This window comes from Galleria mellonella, unplaced genomic scaffold, assembly GCF_026898425.1.
Source record: "Galleria mellonella isolate WM207_F2 unplaced genomic scaffold, CSIRO_AGI_GalMel_v1 utg40, whole genome shotgun sequence".
In the NCBI taxonomy this organism is placed as follows: Eukaryota; Metazoa; Arthropoda; class Insecta; order Lepidoptera; family Pyralidae; genus Galleria; species Galleria mellonella.
The window spans coordinates 1,268,741-1,294,313 of NW_026442094.1; the positions used below are offsets into that span (position 1 = coordinate 1,268,741).

Sequence of the window (25,573 nt, forward strand, 5' to 3'; positions counted from 1 at the left end):
CTCTATGAAAGTGTATTACCTAGGTACATATTTATTACGAGCACACTTCTATTTATAGGTAATAAGTCATATTCAATGTTAACTATAGGTGTTACTTGTAAATTGATCAAATCTTCATATTAAGCTAAGCAATAAAAATTATGAAATATAATTACATTGAATTGTGTCCTCTTTATGCTTTAACTGTTGTACGGTTGGAAAAATAATTGTAAACAAAATACATGCATATTACTTAAATAGGTAGTTTATTTTTTAATTTAACAATATCAAATTACAATCTACAAGTGAAATCTTAGAAAAATCATATAATTATCACAGTATGAATGAGATGGTTGATGTCCTAAATGATTAACAATTCAATCAACCATATAATTAAACACTCATAATTACAATACTGAAAATGGAATATAAATTATTATCGAAATTCTACCATCTTCCACGTCGCCCACGACTACATCCCCCGCGGCCGCGACCTCCGCCTTCCTGCCCTCGCCTTAGTTTCATTGCATGGAATCTTTGAGCCATAAGCTCTAATTCATCAGGTACTTCCTGATGTGCTTCTTCCAGAATTTTAATAAGATCCCCTGCATGGCACCAATCATTTCGAGTTATAAATGATAATGCTATTCCAGTTTTTCCTGCACGGCCAGTTCTACCAACTCTATGCACATACTCTTCAATATGACGCGGAAAATCCAAATTTATAACATGCGTTAAATCTTTAATGTCTATTCCTCTTGAAGCTACATCAGTCGCTACCAGAATATTCACAGTGCCATCTAACATATCTGATAAGGCCATTTCACGGTCACTCTGATCACGATCTCCATGTAGTGACTGGCATTCAATGCCTTTCATGCAAAGTTCAGTAGTGATATGAATAGCAGTAGCTTTTTTGCCACAAAATATAATAACTTTGGCATCTTTGTCCATATTCAAGAGGAAATCAAATAGGATGGAGTCTTTATCATTTTCTTCTACAAACATTAGGCGTTGTGTAACTGTGTGTACAGCAGCTAGATCTAATGAACCAACATTTACTTGGATGGGATCTTTCATGTATGATTCAGCAAGACGCCTGACTCCCGGAGGCCATGTAGCAGATGTCATCACTGTCTGACGGTCAGGTCTAACATCAAATAAAGACTTCCTAATCTGTGGTTCGAAACCCATGTCCAACATTCTGTCTGCTTCGTCCAATACTATGTATGAAAAGTTGATTATATTTAAATGGCCAGCAACAATAAGGTCATTGAGTCTTCCTGGGGTAGCAATCACAATATCTACTCCCTTGGATACAACATTTATTTGCTCCTTCCTGTCTCCACCACCATAAAGACAAACAGACTTTATTCCTTTGTAAGAATATTTCGAAACTTCCTTATCAATTTGTATAGCTAATTCCCTTGTAGGTGCCATTACTAATACTGTAGGGCCCTCTCGTTGATCTCTAGGTATAGTTTGTCCATCAATGTGTATGAGAGCTGGAAGCAAAAATGCCAACGTTTTCCCAGTTCCAGTTTGAGCTATGCCGATTAAATCATCACCTCTTAATAGTACTGGCCATGCTTGGCTTTGTATCGGAGAAGGTTTCTGAAATTCCTGTTTATATATTTCATCTAGAATTTCAGGATAGTTTGCAAATGCTTGTTCAAATGTTAAAACTGGATTGGGAATGGGTCTCAAATCTGGTTTATCATCAAAAGTTCTTTTTATTTGTATGTCATGGTTAGCAAGACGCCAACGAGTAACATCAGCATGTGACATGTTTGCAACTGCAGGATCTTCTTTATAAAAATCCTTAATAATGGAAGGTAAACTATTCCATCGATTTTGTTGAAATTGATCATAGTGAGCATTGAGTTTTTCCCAATCAATAACCTCCACACCAGCATCATTTAGCTTGAAAAACTCTGTAGACCTAACACTGCTATTGCTATTGTCAATAGTTTCCTTTACTGGCGGTTTCCTATCACGAAGTAATTCGTTTATCAAATTTTCCACTTTGGTTATAGCTTCATCCGTGCCAAACAGAGTAACAACAGTTTCTTCACCACTAGAATCACCTATTTTAATTTTTGCTTGAGATTCATATTCAAGATCACGTATTTTAGATCCACCTTTGCCAATAATACGACCCACTTTTTTGGAAAGAACATTGATAAACTTTTTGTTATCTTCTCGTCTGTCCTGGCCACGTCGGGTAGCTCGATCTCGTCGATTATCACCGCCAGCGGCATTGCTTTGTGGTCTCATATGGGGACCATCGTTTCTTCTACCTCTGCTTGCATGATAAACTCGAGCGTTGTAATTAGAAGTTGTCGGTGTAAGTTGAAGATTCAACCGCTCATTTTCTTGCCATTCGGATTCTAAGTCACACATTTTATATAGAAGCAATTAAAATTTCTAAAATAACACTATATTCGGCGATTTAGTAATAAAATTTTAGAAAGTCTCTTGGTTGTGTTATCTTGCAAGTTAATATTTAAATTGATATAAGTATCTATATTAAAAATTAACACAAAAAGTAAGTAAAGGAGAAAAGAAAAATAACTTATTGTCGGTAACAGACACCAAACAAGATAGATCAAGTTATCACTAGTGAGGGATATTATATAGGACTCGACCATAAAGTACAGAACCTCTATATCCTAGCGAACCAAAGAGTCCGTAGCATAGACTATTTATCTATATTAAGATAACTACGTTGAGTTGACCTTAGATTATGAAGTACAGACAATAAAAAAGAGAGAAAATATAATAATCTATCTGATAGAACGAGATAAACAATAGGATGATAATTTGCACAATACAAGCTTGAAGCTGATTTGACGGGAGTCTGAACAAAATAATTTATAATTATTTTTACGTCTTGCAGTGGCATTAGTTTTAAGTGTATGTAATTTGTTAGATATAAGTGGGCTATACTTTAACATAAAATAAATTAGGCAAATAATTTATAAAATTGTACAATTTTGCATAATTACACTGTAAATATTTATATATAATATTACCAAATATAATATTATCTTTAAGCACAACATTCTGGAATAATCAGAAATATCTTACACAAGGAATTGGTAGAAAAAACGTTTACAGCATACATGCACAGTCATGATAATAAAGTAGACAAAGCATCATCACTTTTTATCTCTATCGTTGTTTATTTGTGTTATCGTATATAATCTATAAGTATGGCTGTATATTTATATATGTATATTTATATTTGTATGTATGTTTTTATGACATATTTATGTAAAAATTGTTTAATGTATTCACGTATGTATATTTATATAATCATAATGTGCAGTAGTTCTCCATTGTATGTGTTGTAATTTTTTCACCGCATAATAAAATTTCTGTTTTACCAAAGGCTGACTGGGAGAGAATGCTATATAGTATTAAGTCCGCTTTTTGTACCAGACATTTTTTTGTAATATGGTCAATAAAGAATAAATAAATAAAGAATATATAGAAAGCATGAACAAGATATTTAGTGGCGAAGAGTTTCTTAACTATGGCATTCCAAAAGGCAGCGTCCTCGGACCAACGCTGTTCCTGATTTATGTAAATGAGCTTTGTAAGATCGGACTGCCAAATTCTTAAATAGTAACCTACGCTGACGATACTGCCATAATTGTCTATTAAAGTGGAGAACGGAAAGCGATATTAAATATTATAATACGTATAATAAGCAGAATAAAATGTTACAATCAACAAGATGCTTAGCAACGAACATTGTCATCGATAGACACAGATAATTAGGTCGTATATCTACAACTCATACTCCTAACATCCCGTCTACTTTTTATAGCTGCTGCTACTCATTCCAATGCGTAATGGCAGTTATTCTAATCTTGGTCTATAGAGTAGCTTTGTAAATGTGTCCGCTTGTTGATGTTCACATGAGACATGCTTTACTAATCTGTACCTGGATGCTTGTCCTTTGCACATTCACTGACACAAAAATGCTTGCGCTTGATATGATTTATTATAGGTTTTAGGTGCTTTTGTGAGTTCTTTATCTCTCCTGAAGCAGTCATTACAAAGTCATCAAATCTTGTAGGTGCTCGTAAATAATTACGATTTCGAAGTGACCGTTTAACTTCTGTTTGAACTTCTTCATGTGTCTCTTCATCATTTGTAGCTTGGCTTTCAAAAGGTCTTGTTTCTTCTATCATCTGGATATTTCTTTCATCATCTATCTCAAAATCATTATTAATTGAATCATATTCGCTTTCAGTTTCATTTGGGTCAATGTTCTTTTCATTGATTATAGTTTGTTTTTTATCTCTCTCTTCTAGTTTTTCAATATTATCAAAGAGCAGATCTACATAACCAATTGTACTTGATTTATTTGCTAATTTATTTGAATTAAAGTTTTCTTTATAGAAAAATTTATCAACAAATTTCACATCTTTTGAAATCATAATTTTACCTTTTGTAGGTACCCAAATTTTAAAAGCTTTTGATCGTTCAGAATATCCTGCAAACATGCCAGGAATGGCTTTTGTTTCAAATTTGTTTCTGTTTTGTTTATTTTTGAGAAGCATGTACGCTTTTATTCCGAATACATTAAAATGATTTAAAGACGGTTTTCTTCCGACCCATTTTTCAAACGGTGTCAAGTTGTCAATACTTTTATTTATACTTCTATTCGAAATGTAGTTTGCTGTACATATAGCTTCACCCCATAGAGTCATCGGTGCCCCAGATTCTATCATTAAACATTTAGCTTTTTCTAAAAGGGTTCTATTCTTTCTTTCAGCTATACCATTTTGGTGAGGAGTGTATGGAGCTGTTAATCGTCTTGTTATACCGTTTTTCTTTAAAAACATTTCAAATTCATTATTACAGTACTCTAAGCCATTGTCTGACTGAAGACATTTTATTTTATTGCCAGTATAATTTTCCATCTCAGATTTAAATTCCATAAATTTGTCTAATACTTCACTTTTCTTTTTGATACAATATACACGACTATACCGAGTAAGATCATCGATGAAAGTAACAAAGTATTTGTTACCTGCATAAGTTTCAGACTTCATCGGTCCACAAACGTCAGTATGTATGATTTCTAATCGTTGTGTAGTACGAGGAACAGTATTAGCTTTAGATGGTAGTCTTTTTATTTTGGCTTGAATACAAATTTCACAATCTCCAAGTTTCTCATTTAAACCGAATTCTAAACCTTTTAGGCTTTTATTTCTTAAAGCAAACTTCATGTCATTTTCATTCATATGACCAAGTTTCCTGTGCCAGTGATGAATTTTGCTTTGATCTGTGTAATGACATGTTTGAGATTTATTTAGTTTGGCATCAACATAGTATAAACCATCGGCTTTTCTATGTGCTTTCAAAATCACACCTTCATCTTTGTGAGTAACTACTGCCTTATTTTTTGTAAAGAGTACAGTACACCCATTTTCGGTAATCTTGCCAACAGATAACAGATTCAGTGACAAATCTGGTACATATAATGTGTCACATAATTTAATTTCTCCTTTCTTTCCAGGTTTATTTAACTGTAAACATACTAAACCTTGTCCTTTTATTTCAGCAGCACCATCGTTAGACGCTAATTTTAAAGTTTTGCAAGTGTCTTCTAAATTGTGAAAAATATTTCTTTCATAAGACATATGTGAAGTGCATCCGCTATCTATGATCCATTCTTTTTTGTTTTCTTCCTTAGATACATATAGACAAATCGCAATATTATTTTTATTTACGTCTTTGCTATCATGACTTGATTTTATATTCGTCTTAATTTTGTAGTATGATGACTTCTTTCTACAGTTTTTAGTATTATGTCCTTTTTTCTTACATATCTTGCAAAAAGCATAATAAACTTCTTCATTACTTGTGCTTGCATCTGCAGAGGATAAATGTTTTCTCGCTTCCGATTCTTCAATAATTTTGATCTTTAGATCCTCAGGATTAGGTAACGTTTCTCTCGACTCTATCGCTACTCTAAAATTTTCATAGTCTGGCGGCAAGGTGTATAGCATCATAACTGAAAGTAGATCGTCATGAATACTTATGTCCATTTGATTTAACTTTTCAACTATATCCATAAACTTGTTTAAATGTTCACGTATATCATCGTCATTTTGTAATCTACTTAGAATTAGTTGTTTTAATAGACTAGCTTTTCTTGCCGGACCTTTGCTCGAATATATATCATTGAGCTTTTGCCACATTTCATGTGCAGTTTCACATTTTTTTATTAGTTTTATTTCTGCTGCAGACATCAATAGAATGAGTTCTGACTGCGCTAGCAAGTCTTCTTCTTTAATTTTAGGATCCTCATATTCTATGTCTGGAGTTACTACGTATTTCCATAGCTTTTGTTTAACAAGGACTGCTTTTGCTTGTAAGGCCCAAGTGTCATAGTTATCTTTATTTAATTGTTCTATTTTTCCATAGGAGGCCATTTTATATCGTTATTATTTGCTCTGCTACCATATTAAAGTGGAGAACGGAAAGCGATATTAAATATTATAATACGTATAATAAGCAGAATAAAATGTTACAATCAACAAGATGCTTAGCAACGAACATTGTCATCGATAGACACAGATAATTAGGTCGTATATCTACAACTCATACTCCTAACATTGTCCATGGTAAGATTTGGTCTGAGTTTCAGATGTATGCTGAACCTTCACTTCAACATGTGATGCGATGGCTTTCCAATAATTTATTAACACTAAACCTAGATAAAACAAAATACATCACTTTTGCTCCAAGATTATCTTCTCCACACTCTCCTTCGTTTTCCTTGACTGCACATATGTGTAAGTCATCGAATATTAATTGTCAATGTGTTAAAATTACACGTTCTATTAATATAAAATACCTCGGTATACAAATTAAATACCTTGTTATCGAATGTTCAAGTTGAATCATTAATATTAAGAGTTCGAAAATTAATTTACTTTTTTAAAAACCTCAGAAACTGTGCAGATTTAATTACATTAAAATATGTATATTTTATTCTCGCTTATTCTGTTATAGGATATTGTGTCCCAGTTTGGGGAGGCTCTGTAAATTGCTTAATTTTAAAATTGAAAAGAGCCCAACGACCTATTTTGAAAGTTATGATCAATAAACCAATTTATCACCGAACAAATGAACTCTATAGCTTTTGTAATATATTGACTGTAAGATAAACATATTTAGAACAGTATTACGTAGACATTCGAATACTATATATAATATGGCTAATGATAATAACAAACATAGACCTAATAAGATTTGTCACACTCCATTCACAAATTTAGTAACAGTACGACAATACCAATATCAAAGCTCAATATGATATAATTAAGTTAATAAAGAACTTACCATATATCCACGTACACTTCGTGAATGTAAAAACAAAAAAAAAAAAAACTGTACCAATGACTTCATAAACTAGACTATGACAACACTGAAAAACTATTATGTACTTAAATTGAATATAACTAAGTTTTGTAGTGTGTACAATAATAGGAGGAAACAGTATAGTTGTTTCTATTAAGAAATAATAAATATGTTGACATATTATATATACAAAGTAACTTATATAATTAAAATCAAAATACATACATACATATATAATAATACATATACATATATACATTAACATAAAATATCTCTTCACATACAAAATACGTACATTTACATACATAGACATAATAAGTTTATGAGGACAGAAGATGCTCTTTTAATCTGCTATATTCAGTGATTGACTTTCATAAATATACAGTGGAAGAGAGTTCCATAGTCTAACCGCATGAACCGTAAATGATCCACTATAACATGAGGAGGTATGAAGAGGGATTTTAAGAATAAGGAACTTATTCGACCTACTGGACATGCTAGTGGGGAAAAGCAAAGTGAAACGTTCACAAAGATAAGATGGTGAGGAGGAATTAAACAGTACAGAATACAGGTAAGATAGAAGGTGAAAATCACGACGTTGACGAATTGGGAGCCATTTTAATGTGCTTCTGTAAGAGGATAAATGGTTGTATTTTCTTTTTGTTGTATTTTTTCAGAAAATACGACCATGTCTGTCTGTCATGCATAAATTCTGTAGTCGTTTCAACTTATTTAATTGTTCCTCTGTGACATCTAGATAACATACGTCAGCACAATCAACAAATTCCAAATGTTTAGAAATAAATGCTGAACTACGACTAAATTTAGTTCATAATGCTACGACATAAGTTTTTTTATTTATTTTAATTGTAATATTTATTTATTCTTAAGTTTTCAATTAATTCTATAACTTAGAAGTTAGTTATATTTGGAATGACAATTTTAATAAGTATACCTAAATATATATTTTCGGAAAAATATCAGAACTCGGATATTTCAACTAAGGTATATAAAGTGTCCTATGTGCTAAATCAGGATACAACCTACCCATGTACCAAATTTCATTCAAATTCGTTTAGTAATTTTTGCTTCAAATAATTGGATGTTAATCCAATCATTGAGACATGCTTACAAACTATTACATTTATAATATTCATATAATGGTCCAAATTAATGCTTGAACATGGTCTTCAAGCATTAATTTGGATTTAAAAAATAAATTAGTAAACCCATTTTCATAAAATTCCTGTGGAATAAATTCGAAAGAACCTATTTTTATCCTTTCAAATTAAGAATGATTGTTATATAGTTGTATATATTCAGTTGAATATATTCACAAACAATACAGGTAATATATTTTTAATTTTGTCTTTCGGAACTACTTACAAATTTTAACATCATAAAAAAAAAATATTGCAGTGTACCGCAAATATAACAAGGGAACTTGTAAACTAACCACAGAAATGCTTCATCTAAATGGGCCACCAACTCTTATTTATATATCGGAAAATTTGTTTTCCAAAATGTAGAAATTGTTTTATTTGGCTAAAGAATTTGCAGAAAATAACGATTACAAATATTGCTGGGTATCGCATGGAAAAATATTTCTTCGCAGAAGAGATAATAGTTCTTTGATACCAATAACATATGACACCATGTTGGAGAAAATTAATATATCAAAATGACTATGTACCCAGGTGACAGAAACGGTTTTTGCTTGCTACATATTGATAGAATATTATAATATTTATTTAATTTTCTTTACTAAAGAGATCCAAAGCGTCAGAAAGAATCCAAAGGAAATATGGAGTTTGATTAAGAGAATGGCTAACCTTCAGAAAAGACAAACTAATTTAACAAGATTATTGAAATTAAATAATAATCCATTATCTTCTGTTAATTCAGTTAATACATTCTTTCCTAACATTGGTAAGAATTTAGCATTCGAAGCATTGAATCACGGTTTTACGGCAATTCTCGGATACAACATAACTCAGCTACGCCTTTACAACACAGGCATGATACCTGTAGCCAATCTTCTCCCAACTCTATGGATTTTTTCGATGTAGACGATGAGGAGATTGAAAATATTATCATTAATTTAAAGACCAACTGTGTTGTTGGATAGGACTCTACTTCGATAATTAAGTTAGCAAGACATGTACTTATTTCCATACTGAAATATGTATTTAATTGTGCTATCAATATGAGTATTTTTCCTAATGCTTTTAAAAAAGCGATTTTTAATTAATGTAATAATTAATTTTTAATTTATAAAATAATAATTTTAAATTGATTTTTCTCAATTCCTAGCAGGCTGCTATGAATTGAAAAAAATAGCAACTGATGGTATATCTTTCGTCCTCCTTTTGCTAATTGAATTTGCCTAAGAAGAAAAGAGACAACCATATGATTTATATTTTTTATTTTATTATTCCTCCTTGTTCTTAAGCCTTTTAGTCCCTCATGCTTCGTCTTGCAGCTTATTGTAATAGATAGGTATTTCTGAGATCATAGATACTATTACTTGGTCTATGTTAGTGATGTGATTTATCTTGGTTAATTTGTTCTATTTTCCATGATTACTGTTCTTGTTGATTTTGAGACATAGAAAATAAAGTTGTTTTAATTTTATCTCTTTTTAATTATTAAGTTTATTTATTTATTTATTTATTTATTTATTTTCTCCACAAATCTTACAGAATGTTAAATGAAAAAATACAACTATATATGTATGTATAATTAAAGTGGTCTGTAAAACTTGTGGGAGACTGGACCCTAAACTAGATCAGAGATCTGTATCTCAGGAATCCAGGCCCCCCAACTCGGACACCATGTACAGCTTGCATTAAGCTAAAATTAAAATTTGTGAAAACGAATATACAAAATAAAATGTGTGTGTGTGTGTGTGTGTGTGTGTATGTGTGTACGTGTGTGCGTACGTGTGTGCGTGTGTGTGTGCGTGTGCGTGCGCGTGTGCGTGTGTGCGTGTGCGTGTGCGTGTGCGTGCGCGTGTGCGTGTGCGTGTGGGTGCACGTGTGCGTGCGTGCGTGTGTGTGTGTGTGTGTGTGTGTGTGTGTGTGTGTGTGTGTGTGTGTGTGTGTGTGTGTGTGTGTGTGTGTGTGTGTGTGTGTGTGTGTGTGTGTGTGTGTGTGTTACTGTTTTATTTCCATAATCTTTTCCGTTTCTTGGTAACTAAGGGAACTCAAATATTGAAATAACTTTCTCTTTAATATATATTTAGTAGTATTGTATATGTTAATTTTTTTGTTTATATGATTATATATTCTACCTGCACGGAAATATAAAAATTTTTGAGCAAACGTTGTCTTCACGGAGGTAGATCTACCCAAAGCATAATTTCTTCTACTCATTAAAATATTTTTACTTGTGTTTATACTTAATCTTGTATGTTGATAACGCGCAACATATAATAAGTAAAGCTGTCTAACTGTAAGAAATCCCGCATCTTTATATAATTGATCAGTAGGATATAGTTTAGTTTTAAATAGACATACTTTTAAAAGCATTCTTTGCGCTCTTTCCAACTCCAGCAGAATGTATTTGGGCGATCCGCCCCAAATTTTAATGCAGTATGTTAAAATAGATTCCACTAGTGCAAAATATATTATTTTCATAGTGCGTTTATCTGCAATACATCGGAGGTATTTAAACAGGTAAGTCAATTTTCTAATTTTTTGTGATACCATGTGTATATGATCATTAAATCTAAGCTTTCTGTCTATAATAACACCCAAGTATTTTATATTATCAACCATTGTGAGTGTTGGGCATGTACATTGAACATTAAAATCAAAAGAACAGTTATGAGCAATAAGGGGAAAAGCATCTAGATTACTTTGTTGATTTTTTATTGTATATATCATATACTTGGTTTTACCAGCATTCAGTGATAACTTGTTATGAGCAAGCCAAAGACAAACAGTCGTAAATCCATTTTGTGCTATATATTTAAGCTCTTCCCAAGTTTTTGCATAGAATGTTAGTGCAGTATCATCTGCATATGTGGTAACTCTACAATTCAATAAGTTAAGTTTACAGAGATCGTTTATGTAACAGAGAAAAAGTGTAGGTCCTAAAATACTCCCTTGTGGCACGCCGTAAATAACAGAAGCTTCATTACTAATTAACTCTCCAATTTTAACACATTGTGTTCTGTTAGTCAGGTAACTTGACAATAATGTAAGTGGAGTGCCACGTATGCCCAGAAGTTCCAATTTATTAAGGAGGTGAGGAACAGACACAGTATCGAAGGCCTTAGCAAGATCGATAAATATTGATAAACACTTCCTATTTTTATCCAAATGTTGTACCACAAATTCGGTCAAGGCTTGTACTGCATCATCAGTCGATCGACCAGAGCGAAAACCATACTGAGTATCAGCTAATAATTTATATTTTTCTAAATATTTCAAAAGTCTGGTATTAATGATACGTTCAAATATTTTTGAAAATGTATTGAGAATCGATATTGGACGATAGTCATTTACTTTAGACCTATCTCCTGCCTTAAATATTGGGAGAATAATGGATTTTTTAAGGGCTCTTGGAAATATACCCCTCTCTATGCATCTATTAAACAGATCTGCAAGAACAGGTGATATCAAGTCTGCAATTGACTTCAGTGCTTTCGCACTAATAAAATCCCAGCCAGGTGAACAGTCACTTTTTAATCCATTAATAATTTGCTCAACCTCTGTGCTGTCTGTAGGCAAAAGTATAAACGAATTTGAAGTCCCTGGCGAATTCTTTGACATAGATAGTGTTTGAGAAGATACATTTATAGGAATATTTTCAGCTAATCGTTTTCCTATATTGGCAAAGAAGTTATTTATCTCATTTATAGAGTTCGAAGTATTATCTGTCAAAAGTTCGTGTGGGACGGAATTTTGAGTATTAATATGAGTCACTGTTTTAATTGTATTCCATAACTTTTTTGAATTGTTTTTAGAATTTAATAGTTGATCGCGTTCATACTGTTTCTTTATTTTTTTTAACATATTATTACAATAATTTCGATAGCGGATATACGTTACTTTTAAAATGATATTGTTCGGTTCTGCTTTGATCTTTTTGTGCATTCCGTCCCTATTTTTTATGCAACGAAGTAAACCCTTTGTGATCCAGGGTTTAATTGTTATTTTTGTTCGTGGTACTTTAATACAAATCGTATTATTTAAAATTATTTTAGATAATGTATCAATAAATATATTCATAGCCATGTCCGGGTCCCTTTCCTTATATATAGTTGCAACATTCATTTTAGTAGTACATTCAGAATGAAACGATTTATAATCAAATTTGTGTATAGTTTTTTTGACAGATATGTTGCGTAAATAATAACTATAAATAAAACAAAGTAAAACAGCTTCATGATCAGTTATTGAAGTCTGTAGTGTAAAGGTATATGCTGGAGATTTTGTTTTTAGTATAACGTGATCTAAACAACTGTTAGTTCTAGTTGCATCATAACTGGTAGGCAATAGGCCATGATAAGACAAGGTATCGAGATAAGCAGATACAGTAGCATTTGTGTTGCGAATATTTATATTGATATCTTCCACTATTATTATATTAGAGTATAAAGTTAATGTAGAAAGCAGTTTATGTAAGGATTCTAGAAAGGTATCTATCTTTACAAAACTTGGTGGTCTATATATTGTAATTAAGATTGTACTCTTATTTATTCTATAATTAAACAATTTGCTTCTAGAAATTCAGGCTCAGTGACTTTACAAACAATGTGATTGCGAGTATAAACTACTACTCCATCATTTTGATTATACGATTTATTTGTTTTATATATTTTATACCCGTCTAAGTGAGGTATTTGAATTAAATGAGATAGCCAACATTCAGATAGTACAATTATATCACAATCAAAATTAAATCTTGTTAACATTACATTAAGGTTATTAAAATTACAGTTTATGCTACGAATATTTTGTTGTAGTATTTTTAAATATTTATTTGAATTATTTAAATAAGAGGTACAATTCTCTGGATCACAACTTATAGGTATCGAAAGATTAAAATTATCTATGGAGTTTAATAAATCAGGTAAACTATTGAATTTTAATTATGTATAATACACAGGAACAGTATTGAGGAGTTATAATTCTTCCTAATATATAACTTTGTTTTGCGGCAAAAGTAACACATAGTTTGCATTGCATTGTTTGCAATTGTTTAATCGATTGAAGCAAATTATCTTTGACCAAATCAGACGTGAACTCCACAATAATCGGTTTATTTTCTCCCGAACTTTGCATTCTAAATAGATTTTTGATATCAGTTTTTTCTATGGGAACCTGAGCAACCTTTCCTAACGTGAATATAACATCGGATAAAGAAGAAGCCGTTTCATTAACTAACACAGGGACGTTGCGAATTTCCATGGTTGAAGATCGACACCTTTTTTCTAATTTTTCTATCCTGCTTTCCAAAGATTTAATATATAATTTATTTTCCTTTTTTTCCTCTAAAAGCGTTTCGATCATAACTTTCATATCTTCGTACTGCTTGGATATAAATTCCATAGAAGTATGTATTTCAAGTTGCTTATCTGAAATTTTACAAAGAAATGTCTCCATTTTTTTCTCTTGTTTACTCTGCCATATCTTAAGCATTTCTTCCATTCTAGATAGCATAGACTCACAATCATCATTTTGCTTCCTTTTTAATGGGCGCATAGTTGAATGTTCAATTTCATTTAAGTTTGGAGTTGAGGAAGCATGTTTTTCTCTAAGAGATACTGATTTAGAATCATCCTTGGTCGGAGTTCTTTGCATTGACATCTTACAGGTATTCTATGTAGTTAATTATAGAAAAGATCCAAATAAATGCAGTAGTTCCAACAAAAATAAAAAACTGGAGGGTAGTGTAAGAAATTTACACACGTACAGGCCTATATTTAGGGCTATTTAATGTTCCAACAGCAAACTAAATATATCTGCGGTTAAACAATAGCACCTTCACCTTCAGTTACCTGCGGTAATTGCTTCAAACTGCCACGCCCCATAAAACTTGCTTAGGCGCAGGTGGGCGGGATCATAATTAGCCAATTCTCAAACAGCCACCGTAGCCAGTATTAAACATCAGCAGCAAAACATATAATAATTCGCTCACCCCTATGTCTCTGCTTCACTCAAATCCAAAGCTGATACTCCTATCACCTTATGAAAGCCTGTACCCACTGGATTTAATTGCAGTATTAAATTTATTTATTCATTAAAACACACTAAGTTAAACATATTAAGTTTAACACTGTAGAGTGCATGAATGGTCTTATTATCCACTGCGTCTACCTTTGCGAAGTTTTAAACTTCACTTATTACTATTATTACTGGCCATATTTTTATACTTATTTTCATAGACTTAGTCTACCATACTTTATAATTTAAGCTTATTTTCATCTTTTATTTTCAATTTCTGTTATTTTCTTATCATTTCCTTCCGATGTAGAAGAGATAAAAGAAATCTATACTATAAAGTACTAAGAACAATTGATTAAGTATTTTAATTATTTACCAGTTTCTCTTAAGTCTGCTTCATTATTATCTGTGGTTATAGCTAAGTTTTACTTATTTTTTTTCTTTTAATAAGACTAAGAACAAGGAATTACATAGAAGGAGTAATAAAATTGTCAATTCACAGCAGGCTAGTCTATAAAAAAATCTTATACGGTCGTATAACCCCACCAAATTCAGTTACAACCTGCTTGCATACTTTCTACATAAACTATGTCGAATATATAATCTAGTAATTTAAAATTTGTTATTGACAAATAATTGACATATCAAACATTTTCTATGCACTAGCTTGCTTTGAACTGACAAAATTAGCAACTGACGGTGTATCTTCCATCCTCTTTTAACTAATAATGTTTGTATAAGAAGAAAGGAGTCAAGAAAGGAGTCCTTCTGTGTAATCCCTTGTTCTTAGATTATACTTAGTGCAGTATCTATACTAGGCTTGCTTATTCTGGATTCTGAATGTAAAATTTGATTGATTAGTCTGATCAGTTAGTTATTTTCTATAGGACTCTTGTTTCTTATCAAAAGTTCTTTATAAGGTTTTATATGAAATTAATATACAAAATTAAATTGAACGAATTTTAATTATTTCCGCGACTACACAAAATGTTATTCATTACAGAAAATAAAAGATAAATAGGTTATAGATATGATCATAGATTTAATTATAGTTTAATTCAGCAAAACTGTCAGCAAAATGAGCAACTGGGCAAGAAGAATGCACCGACGAGCAGCCACATTAAGCAATGTGGTTACGTCTTGTGGGCATCCTAATTCTTTGCCATATCCAAGAAGGCTAGAAAAAGTGAAGTTTGGTGTTCCTTTGCACGAAGTGTGCAAAGACGATATACCTGGGCCATTGCTTGTTAGTGTTAAAACTATTGTTAGTTTATTATTTATTTATAATTATCAGTAGTCTAAATTTGTGGTGATGTTCAGGTGCTGATATTAAAGTTGAACAAGGAAGCGCCTCTTCGTCGCGACGTGTTCCGGGCGCCGGGACATCAGGGTGCTATGAAAAAGCTAATACACTTCCTGCAAACGGGCAGACTTGTAAATGTCGATAACTATTCAGTGTACACAATTGCTAGTGTTCTTAAAAAGTTTTTAAGGTAAGATATTGTAATGTTTTCAGTTTTTTGTTGTAATAATTGGATAGAAATATGCATATTGATGAATTTGACTGTGCTGTAATGCCTTTTAATTGTATTAATAACCAGTGAGCTATTAACACAATATTAACAGTTGTTAAGTGTCATTTAATTGTTATACTTTTATAATATTTTTATTTTATTATTCATTTACTTAATATTTATTATCATGTTAAATTTTAATATTTAAAATGGCTAATTGTAAAAATAATACAAACTGATTATTGCATGATTACATGAAATTTTGTGTATTTTTAAATTGCATGATATGGTGTCTGAGAAATTACCAAATTGATATGATTATAAAACCATACAGGTAATGTTACACATATCCTGTTCTCAAAGAAACTTATAAGAATAATCAGTTTTTATAATCAATGTGTATAAGTAGACTACACTCTCCTTAGATTTTTTTTTATGCAACTTAGAATGGCAAGCTAGTTGACAGTCCACCCGAAAAGTGGTAACCATCACCTATAGACATGAGTAGTACCATGGATATAACAGAGTATACTGTTTTACTCATGATACCCCCCTATGCATTGCCATTCCTGAGGATTCAGGTATTATTCCTCTGTACCCTGTAAACTTACTGTCATATCCCACCCTTCTAACTGAAACACAGCCATTCAAACACAACTGCTTCACAGTTGAAATGTGAATGAGACAGACGTGCCTAAGCAAACAATTTTTGTACACGGTCTCCCTCTGGTAAAAGATTAGTTGAAGTTCATACAGTTTAAGGAATGGTCAACACGAAGAGTCTTAGAAATGGCATGTATCCATGAGATAAATTATGAAAATGGAACAGATAAGAGTAGAGACTTGGTACTTGTCTAACAATCCCATATTGTGGACAAGTACCAAAACAACAAAAGAAAAATATTTGTTTGGTGACCGATTAATTTTGCCGCTACTGTTTTACATCCTTAGGATGTTGGTAGCAGGTGAATTTGAGAACCTATTAGATTTAGAACCATACCATGCTGCTCGGCCAATATGGTAAAAATTATTTGTTTTAATAATAGTATTATTATGGAGTGATCTGTTCCCTATAGTAAGTTGTTAATGAGATGTTATGATAAATATTCAAGATTACCATTGATATTTATAACCTTGTAATTTTAAAATATATGTTTTATATCTATTATTATTTTAAAAAAGTAGAAAAGATATAATTTTTTCCATTAATAATATTATAATATTAATTATTACTATTATGTATTAAATCTCACCTTATAACTGGTTTTGTAGAGTCAAGGACGGGTTTGTTACTAAGTCACTTGTTCTCATATTTTATTTTATTCAGTAGGAATGTTAGGAATTGGACTATTTAAAAATTTTCTAACTATGGATAATACTGTAGATTTCTGGAGTTCAAGGAAGAATGTTTTATTATGGTGCAATTTATTTAATGCGTTGTGTAGAGATTTTGGGATAAAACCAGTAGAAGATAAGATAATCGGCATTATATCGTATTGATCCTTTACAACATCCCTTATTTGAATGTCTATATTTTGAAGGATATCTGTATCTTTCCATATAAGGTATGTGGTGCCTTTAGTGAAAAATTCGGGTATGTTATCTGGTTCCCTGATCATGGAGTTAAATATATTTGCCAGAGTTTCATGAGTAAAAGTAAAGTATTTCAACCAGTAATTTTGTATCTTATCTGGACCAGGCGCTTTCCAGTTCAGAGTTTTGCATGATGCCAGTTTAATATCTTCCTTGGTGATCGTGACTTTCTGCATTATTTGTATATTCTTTGTTTCATTCTCTTCTATTGATATCCATGGTGCGTGTTCATTATGGCATGCTGGATTTCTCCATATATTTTCCTAGAAACTTTGGATATTATCAATTTCAGGTGCTTGGGTGGCAACTTGATTCTTATTTGAGGTCCGAAAGAAGAGTTTTTGAATTGTTTTAAATAATTTATTCTATTTTATTCGCAAGTTACTTTTTTTTTTGTATCTACGTAGGCGTAGATTAATTTTGTTTTGTTTTTTGACAGATAGGTTTCCTTGTAAGTATTGTGTAAGTTGTCCAATTTCTTTTCTTAACTTATTAATTTTTCTATCCATACATCGCTCCCAGGCTGGTTTTACGTTTTTGTTATGTCGCCTAATATCTATTCCAGTATTATTTGTAGTTTTTGAATGTGAGGGCTTGTACAATAAAGTGGTAGTAGATGCAGCACTGTAGATGATTAACTGTAGCTTTTCGAAAGTGTTAACTGTGTTCTCTTCAATGTAATTTTGTATTATGTCATTTAGTGTATTAACTGTTTTTGTAGTTCTATAGTTGATTTGTAATTTTGGTTTAGTAGGTCTTAATGTAGGGTCAGTACCTCTATATTTAATTAATGTTTCGTAAAATAAAGCTTTAGCTTTGGAGTAGTTTATAGCTTCTTGAGACTGAAAATTAGATAAATTACGAGAATTAGATGAATTAATTATTATTTATATAATTATATTATTACTATTTTTTATTGATACCTCATATCTTTTAGATATATGAATTTATACATTTTTATTTATCAGCTTATTAATTTGTTGCACAGAATTTGTAAATATGTTATTGTTTATAATACTAGTATTTATTATCTCTCTAACACTTTTGTTAAAATAATTAATTCAGACACATAAATCGTAATTAAGCTTTTATAGTGAATATTTTTTTAGGCTTTTTGTCATTAAAAACTAAAGTTTTTATTTTAATTAATTTTGAAATATCTATCAATAATTGTAAGTTTGAAGAAATGAATAAGAAATCTAGTATGTAGATAAAAGTGTTATCTTTCAGTAAATCTGTAGTTCAACTCAGTCCTTTATTTGTAATTTTATTTCACTCTTAATTATATCATTCAATAATATATAGTTAGAAGAATAATATAAAGGCAAAGCTCCATACTTAGCGTCATCTATTTGCATGCATAAGTTAAATGGAAGACCTCTTTTCGCTGTGTACTTTTTTTTGCAGGTGCACTACAGAATATATTTCGAAAGAAATTTCATTCAAATTTCTTCAACTGTATTAGTGTGATGAAACAAATATCAAAAAATCTTGATTTTTTTTTAAACTTTCCTTTTTATAAAATTAGAAGGAAGAAGGGTATTAGGGGAAAAAGTGAAAAATAATTGTATTTTATTTTAATTTTTTAATGTGAGTATGTATTTTGCTTAAAAAGTTAAAAATTAAATGATAATAATTTTGTGTTAATAGAAAAATCCCTGGTGGTGTGTTTGGACGAGATGGTGAGATGCAGCTCTTCTCGGCTGTGGAATTGCCTGAAGAGCAGCAAGTTAATGAAATACGCAGGTTAGAGTAAATAACATTTTTTTCGCTTCTATTAGTAAATATTAAATCTATATTTTTTTAATTCTCATATACAGACACCATTTATTTATGGTTTTATTGTATTAGTAAGATATTTCACTAGGTATTCCACATGGCTTTATATGGCTTAAATTAGAGTATAAACTCCCTGTCTTAAATTTAGTTGAATCCCTTCAGCCTTTATTACTATTGATTGAGTAACAAACAGAAATCTAAAAAACCGTAACATTTATTATTAGTATAGTATTAATAAGATTTTTATAATAGTTAATATTAATTCATATTAATAATTTATTTACATGCTATTAATTACATTTTGTGGTATATTGCGGTATTATCCTTGTATAATAGTTTAGGTATCAACATAATATTGTACCTATCTATTGTATATATGTAGTGGTTTATTCATTCTATTGTTTAAGTAACAACTTCACAGAATAAATAATACTTATAGGTCGATCGATACGATACGATTTTTGTGCTTGTTTGTCATTTTAGCTTGAAATTGCAAACAAGTTGACGGTGTACTTGATAGGAAACGATAAACATACCACGGATATTATATATATATATATATATATATATATATATATATATATATATATATAATATCCGTGGATATAGAATAAACATAATGCTGCCGTACCCTGTTATTTCACTATTATGTTTAATTTGAAACACAGTCATATCAGTATAGCACTGCTTGTTAGCAAAACCAGTGAAATGAACCAACGTGAATAACGCTTAAAAGGTTGTTACTATATCAGAAAATAACTCAGAGGGCCTACCATGAAATGTTTCCCGAAATTTCGGAGCCGAACGAAATACAAATTTGATGTTAAAATTACGTAAGGGTTTTAGACGGTAAGCATAATACTTAAAAATATTAAAATATTATTTCTTTGGACTTTTATGGTAGGATTTATGACGAACGAAATGTTAAGCTCCATTTACTGGGCCGATTTAGGTATGAACGAAAACACGAAACTGAGTCCGAAATTTCGGAATTAAATTTTTTTAAATCCTTTCGTCCTGTAATGTTTTTGATATACGGAACCGTCTGGACGCGAATTGCAGCGTACTTGGCCCGATTTTTGTTCCATAGATTTCCTAATCAAACGATAACAACGATCAATAGTTATTACTTAACGGGTAAACAACAATAGTGAGCCAATGTCCATACAGCATGCCGTATTAATTTACATATACGAGTATTAACATGTGTTAACTTTTTGTAACATAACTGGTTGTTAAATAAACGGTATATTATCTGTACAATTATAAATCCAACGGTAGTTTTAATTATGACAGTACTTTCTCCAAAGAAAGCATATATTATTGAAATGTAATTTTTTGAAATGTTTATGCAAATTGGTTTTGTTGCGTGTTCGATTTATGTCTTTTTCGTCATACCTGTGTGTAAGATAAAAAAAAAAAAGAACATACTGTTCTTAAAATTTAGACAAGAAACAAATTTTAGCAAAAATTAATAAATATAAAATTAATGGAAATACTGAAGTTGAAATAGTACATAATATATATTGTGTACTACCCCTTCCATTCCCGTGAGTATCGTAAGAAGCGACTAAGGGTGCTTCATGTTAGAGCGTCAACAGGTGGTTGGTCAGCAGCGTCGCTTTTTAAACATTACTAAAAGTCTAACTGCGTTTTCCAATCCGCTTGCCAACCGTGGCAAGCTCTGGCAAAACTCCCTTTATGGGCAAGGCTTATGTTCAGCAGTGGACAGTTAACGGTTGATATGATGATGATGATAATTAATATATATATATATATATATATATATATATATATATATATATATATATATATATATATATACTACATTAGTAGTATAATGCATGTTCCAATGTATTCTGCGATATTCGTGGTACTGTTCATGCCCATAGCTAATGGTTACAATGTTACAATAGATGGGCACAAATTGACAAAATCTGTTTGTAACAAAAAAAAAATCTTTTTATAATATTGTATAAGTATAGATAAATTCTTAGCAAAATAATGTATGTTAAATATCATGACGATTGGTCGAGTCTTTAAGCCGCCAAAGAAAGAACAAACAAACACATTTTCTTTTTTATAATATTCATAGGGATTGTCCAAAGGGTAAGGGGAACTTTTGACCGCGGAAAAAAGGTCTTTTATACGAAGGTCATTAGATTGATCGTCCTACTGTCGTTCTTAGCTAGAATGGCCGTAGTATCCCGTTTAGTGCGCGTCCCGCCCACGCCACACCCATAATTCCATTGTTTACTGTAACACGAGAAAGCCATTGGACTTTCACATTATAGCCAGTATCACGGATGGTAACAATGCATGTTTACAAACTGCATTATGATGCATGAAGTGCGCAAGTATCACGCAAATTCTTGTTAGTTATCACATATTACAGCACTTTTACATAGTCTTCTTTTTATATCAAGAAAGTATAATTGTTTTTCTAAAATTATGAATTTTTGATGAGAAACCTTGTTATATAAATTTATATTATATTTATCGAATATAATATCAATTTATATACGTAATTCTATTTTTTGAACCTATCGTCATACTTAACAACTTTAATTAACGTAATATATTTATGTAACTTGAGCACACTATGTTAGCATCTGAGAACATTTATGGGTGAAAATGGTATGGTAACCCCGCCTGCGCTAACGGTATACGCTTGCGAAGCACCAGTGAAGGGTGACAGATGAGAATGAAAACAGGCCAGTTAGCCCATCATGATGAATTCATCAGGAATTAACCATGATAGTTTCCAGGGAGAACCGCGAGGAGGTCGACCTGGTTGGGTATATTGCTAGCAATGGGATTCTCAGTCTCCCTTACTAACAATCCTTTTCCCCCCCATCTGAGAGTGGTTGTCATCTATACTTATAATAAACTGTAGAGAGGTCAATTCTGTACATGAAATATATTTCCAAAATTCCAAAACAACTATCAGGGGGTGATTAGTGATCGATACTGATGGCAAAAATGCAATCAGTAAAATTTTTGTCTGACTGCCTGTATGTTCGTTATAGAAACAAAAACTACTCGACGGATTTTAACATAACTTGGTACAATTATTCTTCATACTCCTGGGCAGGTTATAGTATACTTTTCATCGCGCTACGATCAATAGGAGCAGAGCAGTGAAGGGAAATGTTAAAAATGTCCACCCGTGCGACGCCGGGACGGGCCGCTAGTTATAACATAAATATAAATTAACTCGTAAAAAATAAGAGTATAGAGAACCACACACAACTCAATAAGTAGTATTTTTTACATAGTTTGGAAATAAAACCAAATTTTCAACTAAGTTGAAATTATTAAGATTGTTCTACAAAATAAAAAAAAAAATATATAACTTCAATTGTGGTAAAATTAGTTATTTTTATGTCTAAACTACTGAACCGATTTTAAAAAAAATTACGAGGGGATCAATCTGTAAGTATATCCTTTTAAACGAAAAAGAAGTATTTTTCATATCGGTTTAAAACTGACAGAGTTATGAGGTAACAAACATAAAAAAATATAACCGAGAACCTCTTTCTTTGTAAAGTCATTCTTATCATCAATCAGTCATATCCTTTCTGAGGGACCTGATTGTAGTCTTTAGTCGCACTTTGCGATTTCGGATTGATATACCATTACAGAGTAGATAAAAGATAATTTCTTGTTCCATCCACTTTCACAACTTGTCTTATGCATAGACACGAGTTCTAGACTCCTCCCTCATGGTAGTACCTGCATTGTCCTGCATGATAATCAGATCTCGACTTTGATTTCGGTAATGAAGTAGCGAAACGTAAGACTCAAGTCTAAACTATACTTTGAAAGTGGAATATAAACATGTATGTCTTATGCTTTATTGACGATGAATGCATGTTGAAATTACAGTTTACAAGCCCTTCCTGTTTGTAGCTTGCATGCTATTATGTTAAATCAGATTGGAAGCAGTGTATCGCACGGTCGGCGGTCAGAGTCGAGTCCATTAGTAATATAGTGGCGAGCGGTTCCGCCGACCGAATCATGCGCAAGCGAAACCCATCATTATGAACAGAGCTGCCCTTTATTCTCTGATTTTAATCTTGTCCCTCGTTCCCATATAATCGACGTGCTCGCTCTTGGTGTGAACGTTTAAGTCTACTTATTTTTCGTTCAATTAGGTCATCTTTTAATTTTTTATTACTCATATCATTCATCTATTTGTAAATATGTAAATAGATAAATACTTACTTCCTTATTAATATTATAAATGTGAAAGCGAATTTGTTTGTTTTTTATCTCTTAACCCCTCTACAGCATAACCAATCACTATGAAATTTTACAAATATAAACGTACGTACTATAATGTATAGGATGAAGAAGCAAGGCAGGAAGTTACTTTTTATCCTGGTCAGCGAACATATCACGGTTACGTAGACGAAGTCGCGTGTATAAGCTAGTTAAGTTAATAAATATTAAACCTCTGAATTTTATCAGATTAATGTCAGATAATACATTTAAAAACATTCGCTATTAGGCGAATGAACGTGTAAAATAAAATTTGGCGTATAGACTATATTCTAGACTGCTTGTTTCGTATAACATAAATTGCCTTGATGGATTTTAACAAATAGGGTGTCGTTAGATTAATTGTGGGAACACAGTTGGTTACACGTCGACAGTAATAAATCAACACGGCGGACATAAACTGTCAAAAACTTATTTTAGAGCGAGCTTATCATGACCATGCTACTTCTACTTAATAAATAAATATCTTAAGAAATTTAGTCTCAAAATAAGCATATTATAGCACAAATTATAGAAAGCCTCACTAATATTATAAATGTGAAAATGCATTTATTTACCTCGTAGCGCTTTAATGGCTTAACCAATCGCTATGAAATTTGGTATGCAATATGGGAAGGAAAAGTTACTTATCTCGGTCACTGGACGAAGTCACAGGTAAAAGCTAGTGTTTATACACAGAAAACACCCAAGCCAATATTAACAGACATCCTCGTGAATATAAATGTTTGCATTATGCAGGGATCGAACATGCGACCGTTCAATTGAGGCAGAGTGTTAAACCGCTACACCACTGAGGTCATGGTAGTAAATATCTCATTATGAATGTTAAAAACATTGTAGCAACGCATGATAACTTATAATTTTATTGTCACGATAGATTAGAAGGGCAAATTGTATGCAGTTTTACAGGAGACAATTTCCGCAACAACATCGTGCAAGTTATTTTTTTTTTTATACCATGAGGGTAGCAAACAAGCATTCAGCCTGTCTTATGGTAAATGATTACTGGGCAGCCTATGCAACACTGTGTTATGTGCCTTAATATATCCTTTTTGACGAAGCCCATACAGTAGTTTTTAGGAAGAACCTCGGCAGGGATCTTATTCAACAACTAGAGTGTTCGCGGAGAAAAACTCCTTTCAAATTGCACTTTATGCGACCATTTAGGTTCAAGCGTATGAGGATGAATTCGTTGTCGGTGGCGACAAGTGCGATTGTAAAAGGTGGCTGTGGGCATCATTAAAAAATAAAGTAAAATCATCATCAACGGACCTCCTCAAATGGAGACTGTGTGTGGAGACTCAAGACGACGACACATAGTCGTCGTCTTGAGTACTTCTCTCCCACTGTTAAGTAGATTGCATGGCTGTTTTCGGTTTGAAAGGTAAATGTTTGTGAAATTATAGGATAACAGCGCTCAGCATTGGCAATGCATGAGATATACCATGGCAATCTCAACATATGGTAAAGTCCATGGTGTTCTAGTGTAGGTAGATAGGTAATTATTAGGTAAAGGTGACTGTTACCGCTTATTATCAGGTATATCGTTAGCTTGTGTGTTATTCCAAATTGTGTGAAAAACTAATTAATTGTTAATACACAAATGCATGAAATTAAAAATTGTTTTTGTTCGCAGATTGTTGTTGTCGCTGCCAGTTTGCACGCAAAAGTTGTTAGTGCTTCTATTCGGCACTTTCAGGGTGATGGCTTCCAATGCTGATAAGGCTGGTGAGTTGAACAGAAAGTTTGACAGATCTTAACTAGCGGGTAGTATTATAAAAAAATAAAAATAGAGTACTTAGTCAACTTCAATAAAACTAATGAAAATATAAAGAAATGAATAATTGGCCCAATTAGAAGACA

The 25,573-nt window shown here is 31.8% G+C and overlaps 2 protein-coding genes across 8 annotated transcripts in view; one reads left to right on the forward strand and one right to left on the reverse strand.

Annotated features, from left to right (window-relative positions):
• Positions 1-228: 228 nt before the first annotated feature.
• LOC113520318 (probable ATP-dependent RNA helicase DDX43) lies at positions 229-2,600 on the reverse strand. Its single transcript, XM_026905620.3, has one exon. The coding sequence runs from the start codon at positions 2,380-2,382 to the stop codon at positions 427-429; it is 1,956 nt and encodes a 651-aa protein (XP_026761421.2). The 5' UTR covers positions 2,383-2,600; the 3' UTR covers positions 229-426.
• Positions 2,601-15,385: 12,785 nt separating this feature from the next.
• The window catches only part of LOC113520357 (uncharacterized), a 34,401-nt gene continuing 24,213 nt past the window's right edge, over positions 15,386-25,573 (forward strand). For 6 of the 7 annotated variants that reach the window (XM_052898183.1, XM_052898186.1, XM_052898182.1 and 3 more), the window contains exons 1-4: positions 15,386-15,786; positions 15,861-16,033; positions 19,298-19,393; positions 25,347-25,438. In XM_052898183.1, the coding sequence (XP_052754143.1) occupies positions 15,619-15,786; positions 15,861-16,033; positions 19,298-19,393; positions 25,347-25,438 (529 nt within the window). In that variant the 5' untranslated portion in view covers positions 15,386-15,618. The remainder of the gene's footprint in view (positions 15,787-15,860; positions 16,034-19,297; positions 19,394-25,346; positions 25,439-25,573) is intronic. The other variant, XM_052898185.1, reaches the window with a different exon arrangement.